This window comes from Dermacentor andersoni, chromosome 8 (assembly GCF_023375885.2).
Source record: "Dermacentor andersoni chromosome 8, qqDerAnde1_hic_scaffold, whole genome shotgun sequence".
In the NCBI taxonomy this organism is placed as follows: Eukaryota; Metazoa; Arthropoda; class Arachnida; order Ixodida; family Ixodidae; genus Dermacentor; species Dermacentor andersoni.
Genome location: NC_092821.1, coordinates 121,988,075 through 122,001,567, shown reverse-complemented (window position 1 = coordinate 122,001,567; position 13,493 = coordinate 121,988,075). Strand labels below are relative to the sequence as shown.

Below are 13,493 nucleotides of genomic sequence, written 5' to 3'. Positions count from 1 at the left end.
ATTCGAACCCGGCCAGTGCGGCCACATTTCGATGGTGGCGAAATGCCACAAAAAAAAAATGCTCGTGTTTGGATGGATATTTGGGCGCACGTTAAAAAATCCGAGGGGGATCAAATGTATTCCGTAATCCCCACCAAAGTCGTGCCTCATTATCAGATTATGGTTCTGGAACGTATAGCCCCAGGGAGAGAGAAAAGAATCACCACTACTGCAAGGTTCCTTGTTACAGTCAACTTTTTTATAGGGGTGTAAGTTGCGTCTACGTCGTCAAAAAAAAAGGAAATTCCTAGGCCATCCTTGGCTGTCGAGAACATGTGCTCTTGGGCTCACTTTTCTGTGTTAGATTTAGTGCTCTATTTAGTTACTTATCTTGGAGTGATCGAAGTCAGAATTCTGACGAAAGCACCCCATTGCAGTGTCTCGCCTCAGTTAAGAGTGTCCGCTCCTTTGCGGCATGGCCCTCACGCTCAAGTCAGCGGCGCTGTCTCTCGTGCGACGCCGCCTGGTCATCCGCCGCTGCCTGCCGCTGCTATGCCTCGTGCCTCTCGCGGTGCTGACGCTGCGAATCTTCTCGGCGTGAGTGACGTAACGCTTAGTTTGGCGGCTGCCACCCAAGTAAAGTGTGAATGAAGCAAAATCTCGCCAGCTACCGCACCTATATTGATCTGGTCAGGTTAGGTTCGGTTACGTTAGGTTAGATTACCTTATGTTAAGTTAGGTTACGTTAGGTTAGTTCACGTTACGTTAGGCTACGTTACGTTAGGTTAAGTTAGGCTACGTTAAGTTAGTTTACGTGAGGTGACGTTAGGTTACGTTAGGTTAGCTTACGTGAGGTTACGTTACGTTAGTTTACGTTAAGGGACCTTAGGCAGCGTTAGGTTAGTTTACGTGAGGTGACGTTAGGTTAGTAGAATTCGTAGAATTTGCCGAACAACATAATATGCGGATAATGAATACCTTCTTCCGCAAGCGGGATAGCAGAAAGTGGACGTGGAGGAGCCCGAATGGCGAGACTAGAAATGAAATAGACTTTATATTCTGCGCTAACCCTGGCACCATACAGAATGTGGACGTCCTCGGCAAGGTGCGCTGCAGTGACCATAGGACGGTACGAACTAGAATTAGCCTACACTTGAGGAGGGAACGGAAGAAACTGGTACGTAAGAAGCCGATCAATGAGCTAGCAATAAGAGGGAAAATAAAGGGATTCCGGATCATGCTACAGAACAGGTATTCGGCTTTAACTCAGGAAGATCACCTTAGTGTCGAAGATATGAACGACAATCTTACGGGCATCATTAAGGAGTGTGCAATAGAAGTCGGTGGTAACTCCGTTAGACAGGATGCCAGTAAGCTATCGCAGGATACGAAAGATCTGATCAAGAAACGCCAATGTATGAAAGCCTCTAACCCTAGAGCTAGAATAGCACTGGCAGAACTTTCCAAGATAATCAACAAGCGTAAGACAGCTGACATAAGTAACTATAATATGGATAGAATTGAGCATGCTCTCAGGAACGGAGGAAGCCTAAAAGCAGTGGAGAAGAAACCAGGAATAGGCAAGAATTGGATGTATGCGTTAAGAAACAAAGCCGGCAATATCATTACTAATATGGATGAGAGAGTTAAAGTGGCTGAGGAGTTCTATAGAGATTTATACAGTACCAGTTGCACCCACGACGATGATGGAAGAGAGCATAGTCTAGAGGAATTTGACATCCCACAAGTAACACCGCAAGAAGTAAGAAAACCTTGAGAGCTATGCAAAGGGGGAAGGCTGCTGGGGAGGATCAGGTCACAGCAGATATGTTGAAGGATGGTGGACATATTGTTCTAGAAAAACTGGCCACCCTGTATACGCAATACCTCATGACTTCGAGCGTACCGGAATCTTGGAAGAACGCTAACATAATCTTAATCCATAAGAAAGGGGGCGCCAAAGACTTGAAAAATTATAGACTGATCAGCTTACTGTCCGTTGCCTACAAAGTATTTACTAAGGTTATCGCAAATAGAATCAGGGACACCTTAGACTTCTGTCAACCAAAGGACCAGGCAGGATTCCGTAAGGGCTACTCAACAATAGACCATATTGACACTGTCAGTCAGGTCAGAGAAAAATGTGCTGAATATAGCCATTCCTTATATATAGCTTTCATTGATTACGAGAAAGCGTTTGATTCAGTCGAAGCCTCAGCAGTCATGGAGGCATTGCGGAATCAGGGTGTAGAAGAGCCGTATGTAAAAATACTGAAAGGTATCTATAGCGGCTCCACAGCCACCGTAGTCCTCCATAAAGAAAGCAACAAAATCCCAATAAAGAAATGTGTCAGGCAGGGAGATACGATCTCTCCAATGCTGCGTGTTTACAGGAGGTATTCAGAGACCTGGATTGGGAAGAATTGGGGATAAGAGTTAATGGAGAATACCTTAGTAATTTGCGATTCGCTTATATTGCCTTGCTTAGTAACTCAGGGGACCAATTGCAAAGCATGCTCACTGACCTGGAGAGGCAAAGCAGAAGAGTGGGTCTTAAAGTTAATCTGCAGAAAACTAAAGTAATGTTTAACAGTCTTGGAAGAGAACAGCAGTTTACGACAGCCAGCGAGGCACTGGAAGTGGTAAAGGAATACATCTGCTTAGGGCAGGTAGTGACTGCGGATCCGTATCATGAGACTGAAATAATCAGAAGAATAAAAACGGGATGGGGTGCATTTCGCAGGCATTCTCAGATCATGAACAGCAGATTGCCATTATACCTCAAGAGAAAAGTGTATAACAGCTGCGTCTTACCAGTACTCACGTACGGGGCAGAAACCTGGGGGCTTACGAAAAGGGTTGTACTTAAGTTAAGGACGACGCAACGAGCTATGGAAAGAAGAATTATTTTTGTAATGTTAAGGGGCGATAAGAAGAGAGCAAGTCGGGTGAGGGAACAAACGGGGGTTAATGAAAAATTAATTGAAATCAAGAAAAAGAAATGGGCATGAGCAGGGCATGCAATGAGGAGGGAAGATGACCGATGGTCGTTAATGGTTACGGACTGGATTCCAAGAGAAGGGAAGCGTAGCAGGTGGCGGCAGAAACTTACGTCGGCAGGTGAGATTGAGAAGTTTTCAAGGACAACATGGCCACAAATGCTCAAATTCTGGTTCTTGTGGTACATAGAACGTAAATTTATCTCGCAAACGCAGCAAGCTTAATTTAAATCGGCCCCAAGCGGTTGTCTCGTAAAAGCATTTATTCGGCTTGCATGTAACAATGGACGCATCAGGCCTGGCCCCGAGCAACAGCTTCATTCATTAGTTAACATCGAACGCCCTTTTCAAGTAATTTGTAGGCAATCCCTAAAAATATGTTCCCAAACGCACATTTCTTACTTACTTTTGCGCGAGAATAACAAGAACTGCGTACGAATTTAGTTCACGTCTTCTTAAGGATCTGATACCAAACTTGCCAAAAAAAAATCTTAAAAATCAATGTGTGTGATTTCTGCATAAGCGCTTTTATCCCTTGTTTCATTTTTTTTCTTTTCAGAAATCCAGAACGAAGACAAGAAATCCCGAATGCTCGTTTTTTGGAAGAGCTAAAATCTTTCACTGATAGCCCGGTAAAGCAGGAGATTACGATGGTGAGCCCGCACAGCGTGCGTTGCACCATTCCATCTTTCGTATCGGGGCCTTAATTATTAGCGAGCGATCGAAAAAAAAAATTGGCATTTTCGCGCCAAGCGTGAAGCAGTGACAGAGATAGCAAGACTTACCATAGCGCTTAAGCTTCTCGGACGGTGTGCTGAGGTTTGCGTTGGAATATTCTGGCACACAGCTTTAACACGCCGTGTGCAGGACCTGTAATGGCATCGCACAGGAACCTCCCCCCCCCCCCCCCCCATATACGCTGGCTTCCCCTAAAAAAAGAACCGCGCGAGTAAAATTGCCGTCACTTTCAGGTATAGGCGCTATTGTTTTGCACTTTTTTGTAATATTTGTTAGTCCGAGATTGAGATAAAAGCCGTGCCCTGTGAATGTTACCCTTCGTGACATTTGTTTAGCGGGCTACCTTCCTAAAAAAAATTCTGAGCAATAATTTCGCTCGAGAAAGTAACACCTGGTTTGAGCAGCTTGGGTGGTTGAGTGGTATATATAGCATGAATACTTTGCATACACAGCACGCGTAAACACGTGGCGTGTATTTAACTAAATATATGCGCAACCTCACGGCAACGCCGACGACGACGACGGAAATTCGCCTGGAGTGTCCGCACAATTGCCATCGCAAAAAAAAATTGTCTTTCGCATCGCAGAGCCATATCTGTCGAGGTAAATAGGCGAAATGCTCGGCATTTCTAGGCAGTCATCACTGCCTGCTATTGTATAAAGTTTACTACAAAAAATTGTCTCAGGGAAACCTGACGCTGGGGCGACATTCCGGACATCGTCAAGTTCCCCAGATTATCTAATCCTTTTAATGTCGGCATTTTTGAGCCAGTCAGAGAGGCTGGCTCAAGTTGATTCCATAGATCAAATGGCCCAACAAGTGGGGCATTATATAAGGGGTAAATAAAGCGCCCGAAATCACTGCATGGCTGGGATCGCTGGCAATCCAAGCCACCGCAAACACGCTCATATAGCATGATTTACTGAACTGCAAAGTAGAGCCACTCCGTAGGTCGACGCGTCAGCGCCAACTCCCTCAATGCCTCTGCTTGTACATAGGCGAATATGCTGCCTTCAGCTATATCAACCCTGCCATTATGAGGCACCGCAGGCACATGGTGTTACACTCTATAAATAGCCAGGAAGGGGTGGCAATACATCTAGAGCGTTATGTTCTGTTGTAACAATGAACGCTTTCTCCGTTCCACGAAATCAAATGATAAATCATTAATAATTTCTTCCTTCATACATTCGCATCATAAAGATCTACGAAGCACACAGATCTGTTAGTGAGAAGAACGTAGTGATATTCAGCTATCGCATTACTTCAGCTAATTAGGCAGTACGTACGTCCACAAAAACGCGTGCACGGTATCCAGATAAACTATCGCACAGGTAAAACGAGATATTACCCACAACTGCCCCTAAAATCCGAAACGATGTCTGTGCAGCAACAGAGCACCTCTTTGCGGGACGCGCCAACCAGCGTGCACTGGAACATTCGCGAAAAGTTTGCGAAAAGTGCTCCGCCCCCACGCATGCTCGGAAGGTAGTGTCGTCTGCGCTGGTATTTCTATACCAATTTCTAGCCAATTCTACAGCAGACGAATACCACGTATCGTGCATCGTCGCGATGTGTTGGTATCGTCGGTAGACGGCGGTGCCAGCTGTGAGAGTCTGCTGCTCTCGCAGTTAGTCATGTCGGAATCCAAAGAGCTTGCAGAAGTCTCAAATTTTCTTTTTTAAGCTAAAGAAAGAGTTTTGCTAAGGTGCCGTGCTCATTCCTACCGCGCGCCGCAAGCACCTTTGTTCTCTCTCTCATTATGGCGATGTCCTCACGATCATTTCCCTGGTCTCAAGCCCCCGCAGGCGAATGCCGCCAACGACGCGAAAGCCGACCTGGACGCCGTCTGCTCTTCGCTCAGCAAGCAAAAAGATCTCGTCGAGTGTCCACCCCACATTGGCACCGACGCACAAGACTGCAGGCGCCGTGGTTGCTGCTGGATTGCCAGAGCAGGGCAACAGGCAGGCAAGTCTTTAACGTCTAGAACAGGTCGAAGTTCGACAACTTTTAGACGTCTTACTCATAATGGCAAAGCCTTAAACACAACTCAAAAAGACAGGGACGTGACAGAGACACAGGACAGCGCTAACTTTCAACTGACGTTTATTGAAACACAGAGGCCGATATGTAGGGAAGCAGGTATGAAAGATACAAAAGATATAAAAATGCAAAAGATAAATCACACTCTACGCATGCGCACGCCATTACCGTCCTTGTTAAACGTACATTACCGTCCAGGTTAAACGTCAGTTGAAAGTTAGCGCTTTCCTGTGTCTCTGGCATGTCTCTGTTTTTTCTTTTAAATTGCGCTAACGACTTCGCCATTATGAGTAAACCGTACCAACTAGCCGAAGAATCAGCTTTTTAGTCGTCGGTGTACGTCTTTCTGTCGACGATTAGGTTTTATCTTATTGAGTGGGGTACACCACAACATAAAACTCGGTTTTAAATAACGACAAGGCACAAAATACTCCACAATGTAATTTATTAAACTTACGATTCATTGAATGGGGCCCTCTTATTATGTATTACCACGTACCGTCAAGTGGTGTACTGGGGTGGAGAGAGCACGCCTGGTAGATCTGTAGCTGCCAGAGCGCACTCTATAACCATGTAACATCGATTCTAAAGTTGTTAAGATATCTATAGACATCAAGTAGACATATTTGAGCTATCCTGTACACTTCTTTTCGGAACATAATGTATAATGGTATATGGAAAAGGGAATGAATATTTCTACCTTCAATATCTCTAATCCTAGCCTACGGACCTCCAAGCAGGTTTGTAGAAGCTATAGACATTAGTGGACAAAAAACTGAAAGGCAATATTTCCAGTCTGCCAACGGACTTCTTATAGATGTCGTAGAAATATGTCTATAATCTCTTCCTGAACTGCCTACGTAATGTTTTCGGAGGGTGAAAACGCTTATTCCTCTCTTTAAACGTGTAACGCTGAAACATAAGACAGGCTGTGTCCGCCCCTGTACATCTGGTGTTCTTGCTCGTAAGTCGAAAAAAATAAGCGTTTCCACCCTTGAGAAACTTTCTCTGAGCAGTGTAAAAGCGACTTTAAAGCCGTCATTTTATAAAGCCTATGTAACGGGACAGAATGGGATAGAATGGCCAAATATCGCCTTGCAGATTTCCGGAATAGTCTTCATGTCCTCTGAATCGTCTTTGGATATCCATGGGCGGTGATCAGGCCAAAAGAAATGGACATGTTACAGGCTTATTCAACGTAAAGCATTTAAAGTCTATATCTCGAAAAGGAATATAGTCTATGTGCTTTTCAGGCCTTTCTTCCTCAACCAGTTAGACCCTGGCAAGCTTAATCATACGCCAGAGTACTTGAAGGCTCGGACATACTGCACCCAACGAAGATATAACAGCAAGAACATAAGACAGATTCCACACCGCACAGCATTATTTAAATCGTCCTTTTTTAAACACGCACTATATGAGTAGAACAACTTGTCGGAGCACTAGTTAGTAGGTCGAGCAAGTAGTCTGCCGCCTCTCCGAAGCGACATCTGTGTTATAACGCAATCATGATGTAGAGCTATGTGTAACCACGCTGGCGCCCAGTAAATTTATCATTTTTGCGTTTTTCTACAATTCACTAACACGCGTGATCTTTGCGCACTCATACGGTCGTTCCACTATATTTTTTCTAATATGGTTGTTCAACCCTTTCTTCTTGTGCTCACCTTGTTCATAACGTATACCTGCTGCAAATATTGTAAACCCGTATGCATGTAGTTATCTTGATAAACGAACACAGAAGAATACATTAAATACGCCCTGCTAGTAACAGCGCAAAATGTAGAAAAGAGACGAGACAAGAAGACACCACAGGCGCTGACTTTCAACAACGTTTATTCGGGAGATAATTGAGGCAGCCGAGATTACCAGACTTCGTGACCAATGCGTTAGCACGCTGTCCTTGTTACTGACAAAAAAAGAACTTGAGCTTTTGCATGTGCAACCACTATCTTGAGTGCAAAAAAAAAGTGCATGTTTCACATGATGTGCGATCACGTGACTGCGACACGTGTGGGCAATCGTTATAAGAAGCCGTTTTTCTTTCGGAAAAAACGTTGTTGAAAGTCAGCGCTTGTGGTGTCTTCTTGTCTCGTCTCTTGTCTACATTTCGCGCTGTTACTAGCAGGATGGAAAACCAACAAGCCCAAGCTGCTATTCTAGCGAAATTAAATACGCGCCAGATAATTATGCACCAAGCTCCAACTTTCTCCCCCTCTTCGTTCACTCGCCGTCTCCAGGGTGCTTCATGCCACCGTCGTACCTTCGGTACGTGGTGTTCGATAGTGACGTCACAAGCACCTCTTCCAGGCTGTCGTTGAACCGCTCGGATAGGCCGGTGCCAGGCGAGTCGGCCACTGTCACCGTGGACATCACCAGGGTCACGTACGACACGATCCGAATACGCGTGAGTTCCGGTATTCTGCGAATTTCTTTAACGCAATAGCACCGCCACCACCGCCGCGGCGGCGGCGGTGGCGGTGGTGGTGGTGGTGGTGGCGGCGGCGGCGGCCGCCGCCAATTACTTTGTTATATACTATAATTCGTTGTATCCATTATCGCATCTACTGTAACATGAATATCTATGAGGATTTCGAGGGGAATTTCAATTACTTCGCTATATCCATTATTTCCTTATATCCCGTTTCGTTGTAACGAGGTTGCTCTGTAAAGATCTCAGAGCATCAACCTCAGTCTTTATCGAAAAACCCCCATATAATATAGCCGCTCACTCGGCCTAGAGTTCCGCATGGTCTCTTAGGACTCGGAAAAAGTCGACGCAACAAGACGCGGTTGCTGACATTGGCGTCGTTGGCCATTGCGGTATCCCACAAACTTTAACACATTATAAAACAAGTTAAAGCTTTGTCATACCAGGCTTTACTCAGTATACGCAAACTTAATAGCGTTAACGTTTAAGCGGAATACCGAAATACTGATAGATTAGCCATTTTTTAGGCGATTGCATTCTTTGGCCTTTCTTGGTTGGTTTGTCTTGCTGTCCGACCTCGCCTTATTTTGTACGATTCCTCACTTGATGGCGCATCATTGCCATGCAGATGTAGGGTTTAAGGAAAGTAATGGGTGCATCGCTGCAATAAACATAAGAGACGCTTGGAACATTGGTGGCGCATAAGTATAGAGAAGAGTGGGGTCGAAAGATTGCCTAATGATGCGCGTGATATTAACGTCAAGCAGCCGAAAACGACGGAAAGCTCGAAAAAGAACAGCAGGTTATGAAAAATGTCTAGATGATCAAAATAAGCGTTATAAGGACTCAGTATTATCTGGATGGCTGAGTGTTGGTGATGACAGGCAAGAACACGGAAAAATCTATGTTCTCTGGCGATCTTGCGCGGCGTCTTGATGTCATGGACACTACCTGTTGCTGTACATCAATACTGCCTTGTAGAGGGGGTCATGGGCCTAGTCAAGCTGTCGAGACAGCTTTTAGCTCTTGACCCTTTCCAGGACCTATTATTTCCGGAAAAATAAGAATTGAATTGAATTGAATTGAATTGGTACAAAACATGATACAACTGAGAAGTTCGGGGTAGGTGAGGATACCATGATGGAGTTTCGAAAGAAGCAGGTCGGAGGGATTACGTCGGCAGCGAAGTAAGGGGCAACTTCAATAATCCAGCAGTGCTAGAGCAAGGTCTAGTGTCTGTGCTAGCGAAGTAGGGATGATATATGCTTACAAACTTTTCCTGGGCCCGATCTACAATGTCACTGTTGCATCTAGAAATGCCATTCCAGACGACCGACTCGTACTCGAGTTGAGGAAGACAGATTATCGTGCACAGCTTGCAGAATGTTGTAGGTAAATGGAATTCCCTCGAGATTCTGCAAACAGAGCCAAGAAAGTGCATACCGTGCTTTGCAACGCGTTGAGTGGGAGCAGAAAAGTGTTAAGATTGTACCAAAATATACAACGAGACCATTGACTCCACTTTCCTTAGATATGTAATGACACAGAATATAAGAAATGGAAATGCTTGCTGACTTGCGTTTGAAAGTCATGAGTTCGACCTTAGCAGGATTCAAGGCGTGTTTATTATCTTTGCAGCATTTAAAAAAAGAAAGGAGGTCAGACTACACGATGCGACAGTCATAAACAGCGTGAGCTTTCTAAGACCAATTGACGTCATCTGCATGTACAATAATAATAATAATATTAGTAATAATAATAATAATTATAATAATAATAGTATACAAGCTGCAACAAATCGAAGCGTGGCAACAAATCGGACTCGTGCAGAGGTCAAGGAGATGACGACACCGACGATGGAAACTTCTGGCGTCTATACATAGTATGCACGTACGTCATTCAAGGATACTCATCGACTTCCGGTTTACGGCGGCGCTCTGCTGGGGAACCTATAGGCCTATGCGCGCGCCTGTTGATAAGGTTTCCCAAGATGGCGGAAGGTAGTGGAAGCAGACGACAGCAGCGGATGTGACGTCACGTGCATACTATGTATACAGCAGCGACGTCATTTCAACGTGATCGCATAACGTTCATTCCGTCGACGCGTAAGATCTGTGTTCTTTATTTCTTTTTTTTTCACATGACACAGATCAGGGACAGAAGTCGGCGTGAGTTCGTGCCTCCGGTGCCCGTGATCGAAGAGGAATACGTGGACCTTTCGCTGCCGTGTGGTTACACGGCAAGGCTTAGCGACAAGAACATCCTTAGCATCGTAGCCAAGGAGACCCGCAGAGCTCTGTGAGTAAGCCGACTGGCCCCACCCATGTAAATGAGATGCTGCGCCCGGCACCCATTTGATTGCCTCTCTCTCTCTCTCTTATTCGCGTGTTGAGAAAGCAAAATTGTGCTGCCGACCGGTTGGATACACACTTACTCTCAGCGCAAAGTACGGAGCAGACGATAACAAACTGCACCTGTTGTCGTCTGTTAGCGCCAGCAGCTATAAATTTTTCGTCTGTCTCGGTAGCAACGCTGTACGGTTAAAGCTGATTGGAAAACTTCCTATACTTCCAGCGCAAATTGTGGGAACGAAGAACGGCAAGGAAGCACCGTCCTCTCATCTGTTGTTTCCCTCTACTCGGTCTTCAGCCAGCTCTGTTCGAGCAGCTGATTGGATAGAATGCTACTTTCAGTGCCGTGGATGGGACATATTAATTCGAAAATGAAAAAAAGTGCTGTAACCTAGCATCGCTAATTAAGTATCCGATAGAATACATAGAATCTAATAATTATGATGTCGCGACAGCTGCGCGCGCATGCCCATCTGTCGAGACATCACAAGGTGACGTTTATAACGTCATATCTCCTACAAGCTTGCGACTTCGTGCACATTGGGAGGCGCTCGCATATATTTAAAAGGACAACAAGCGGAAACAGTGGATCCGTTTAGATTGATAAAATGTTCCTGAAATCTACTTTTGTTCATTTTCCCGTTATGGGTTAATTATTGGAGGAGAAAAAAACTGCGGTCAAATTGTCATTCTTGAATTTCGCGCAGAAGCCCCAGAACCATTACGTTAGTGCGACGCTATGAATTTCAAATAATTTTTTTGTCATATTCGCGCCGTTGTGGTTCAGTAAAACGCTTTGAAACCTCATAAATTTAAGCCTTGGCTCTTTCAGAATACCGTGAATTCTATTTTTATCGATAAATATAGAACTACGCCCCGGCATACCGCGCCCAAAATCGGTTACGTCACGGCAGTATCGTGAAAGAATTCCAAGCGTCCACCCTGCAGTCTTTCTACAGTGCTTTCGATGACGTAGCTTCCACGAAACCGTGTACAGACTGCGGGAAGACTTCGAGATAAACAGTTTTTGCGATAAATAAATTGGCGCCCTCTCTCACTGTGTAGGACACCGCGCAGATTCCGGAATACAGGACACAGATTACGGGATACAGGAAGACGCCCTATCTCGTCTGTTCTTCCTGGCTGTCTCGCCTGTACTAAGTATTGCTTATTAAAAAAATTGAACGGGCACTTAGCTGTCCATGTACGTGGATGAATGCGAAGCATTGTGGGCACCGCTCGATAACTACACTCTTTCAGTCGTCTTAATTTAACTTCGCCTTAATTAACACCAAAGGTCGTGCGTTCGACTCCCACCAACAGATCGAGGGTTCGTAGCGTTTTTTCGGATCGCCGTACGGTCACGCCAACGCCGGATTTTTCCGCCTCTGGAATCATATATTGCTTTAGCTAATGCTAAAGCATTAATATGCTTTAATATGCTTTAATTTGCGTCAAAGCATTAATACGTTCATTAATAATGAGCATTCGCTCATTAATATGAGCGAAGCAGGTGCTCATCACCGCTCTCGCTGGAGGCGCCCACCTCGTTTCGATAATTTCCGCAGGGTGGAGTTCGACCTCCCGCACCTGTACTACACAGAGCGGGACAAGTACGTGACGCTCCGACCCAAGGCCCGGTACGCCTACGGAATCCGAAGCACCCCGTCAGCACGGCCGTTCCTCGATTTGAGCGCGGAATCGGCGAGACACCTCTTCTATGCGGGCTCCGGCTCGGCAAAGGTGCGCCAACTACACTCCCTTGCCAGAGATTCTCGCCTGCCGAAGTTGTATAACGAGCCACATTGAAGCGCATTTCCGGCGTATTTCAGGCGTCGCGTGGCGTCTTATTGCAGCGCTGCCGCGTCTGCTTTGTTATGCATCGACTAAATATATGGGACGCATATCACTACTGAAACGTGACCCGTATCAAAGGTAGAGAACCTTCAGGTCATTGGTTTTCTGCTTTTTCTAGTGTGTGAGAGAGAGTAAAACAATGCGCGCTTAATCTACGCGCTTAACCAATCATGCAGAACATCAGGAGGTCTCTACATCCGCCGCCTAGAAATCTACGCTGTATTCCACTGTGGTCAGCGAGGAAAACGTACTCTATATAGAAGAGTAAAATGATGAACAGTATCAGTAAAATGATGACGGCACCATGAGTCATTGGTGCCGTCATGGCAGTTGGTTCACCGCCAAGGCTCAGGCTATACTAGACTAGCAGGCAATAAGAAAACGACACGTTCAATCTATATGAGAGCCTCTTAACGTTCCCACCTATTCTGTGTGTGGTAAATTAATTTGCCGCTTTAATCACAGTACCGAATCGGCATCTTCTTCCGCGCAGAACCGAGCTGTCAAGGGGACGTACTTGGCCGACCACCCCTTCCTGCTTCTGGCATCAGCCGCTGAAGGAACGGCACACGGAGTGTACCTACACAACGCAAACGAGATCGGTGGGTGGCTGGAGTCTGGTCTTGTATAGCGAAACAAATGTCTTCGCGCGACGTGCTGGGCGGTGTATTAATGCGAAAGCGTTAAGGGTCCCGTGTAGCAAGAAACCTGGTGTCAGCGTCGGACGTCGCTTGGCGAAAAATTATTCCGAACCACAATCACGCAGGCTCCTCCACGTAGCGCAGATGCGTTACTGAACTAACTGAACTCGTCAAAGTAAAATACTTCATGAAAATCGTAAAGTACGGCTTAGGCACCACCTACAGACATGATAGCGTCGGATTTTAATTTGTATATACGAGAAAACGGAATTCTGTTACGCGGAAGCTCAAACGCAGGTCCTTTTTTTCGAGCAGCGCGGCAAAAACAACATCGGGCTCGGCTCCGTGCATCCGCAAGAAAACTGCGGTTGCCGGGAAGCATGACAAGCAGTCGGTGGTCTTTGAAATCTATCGCGCTCCACTCTTAAAAGCCGAAGCTTAAGCGTCCTCCTA

The 13,493-nt window shown here is 45.6% G+C and overlaps 1 protein-coding gene across 1 annotated transcript; it reads left to right on the top strand.

The window, feature by feature from the left end:
* The first annotated feature begins 454 nt into the window (after window positions 1-454).
* LOC129384390 (uncharacterized) lies at window positions 455-13,111 on the top strand. The gene is made up of 7 exons (XM_055069837.1): window positions 455-576; window positions 3,538-3,631; window positions 5,526-5,685; window positions 8,001-8,167; window positions 10,341-10,489; window positions 12,111-12,285; window positions 12,893-13,111. Exons 1-7 carry the CDS (start codon window positions 455-457, stop codon window positions 13,028-13,030), a joined length of 1,005 nt encoding a protein of 334 aa, XP_054925812.1. The 3' UTR covers window positions 13,031-13,111.
* The last annotated feature ends 382 nt before the right edge of the window (window positions 13,112-13,493 follow it).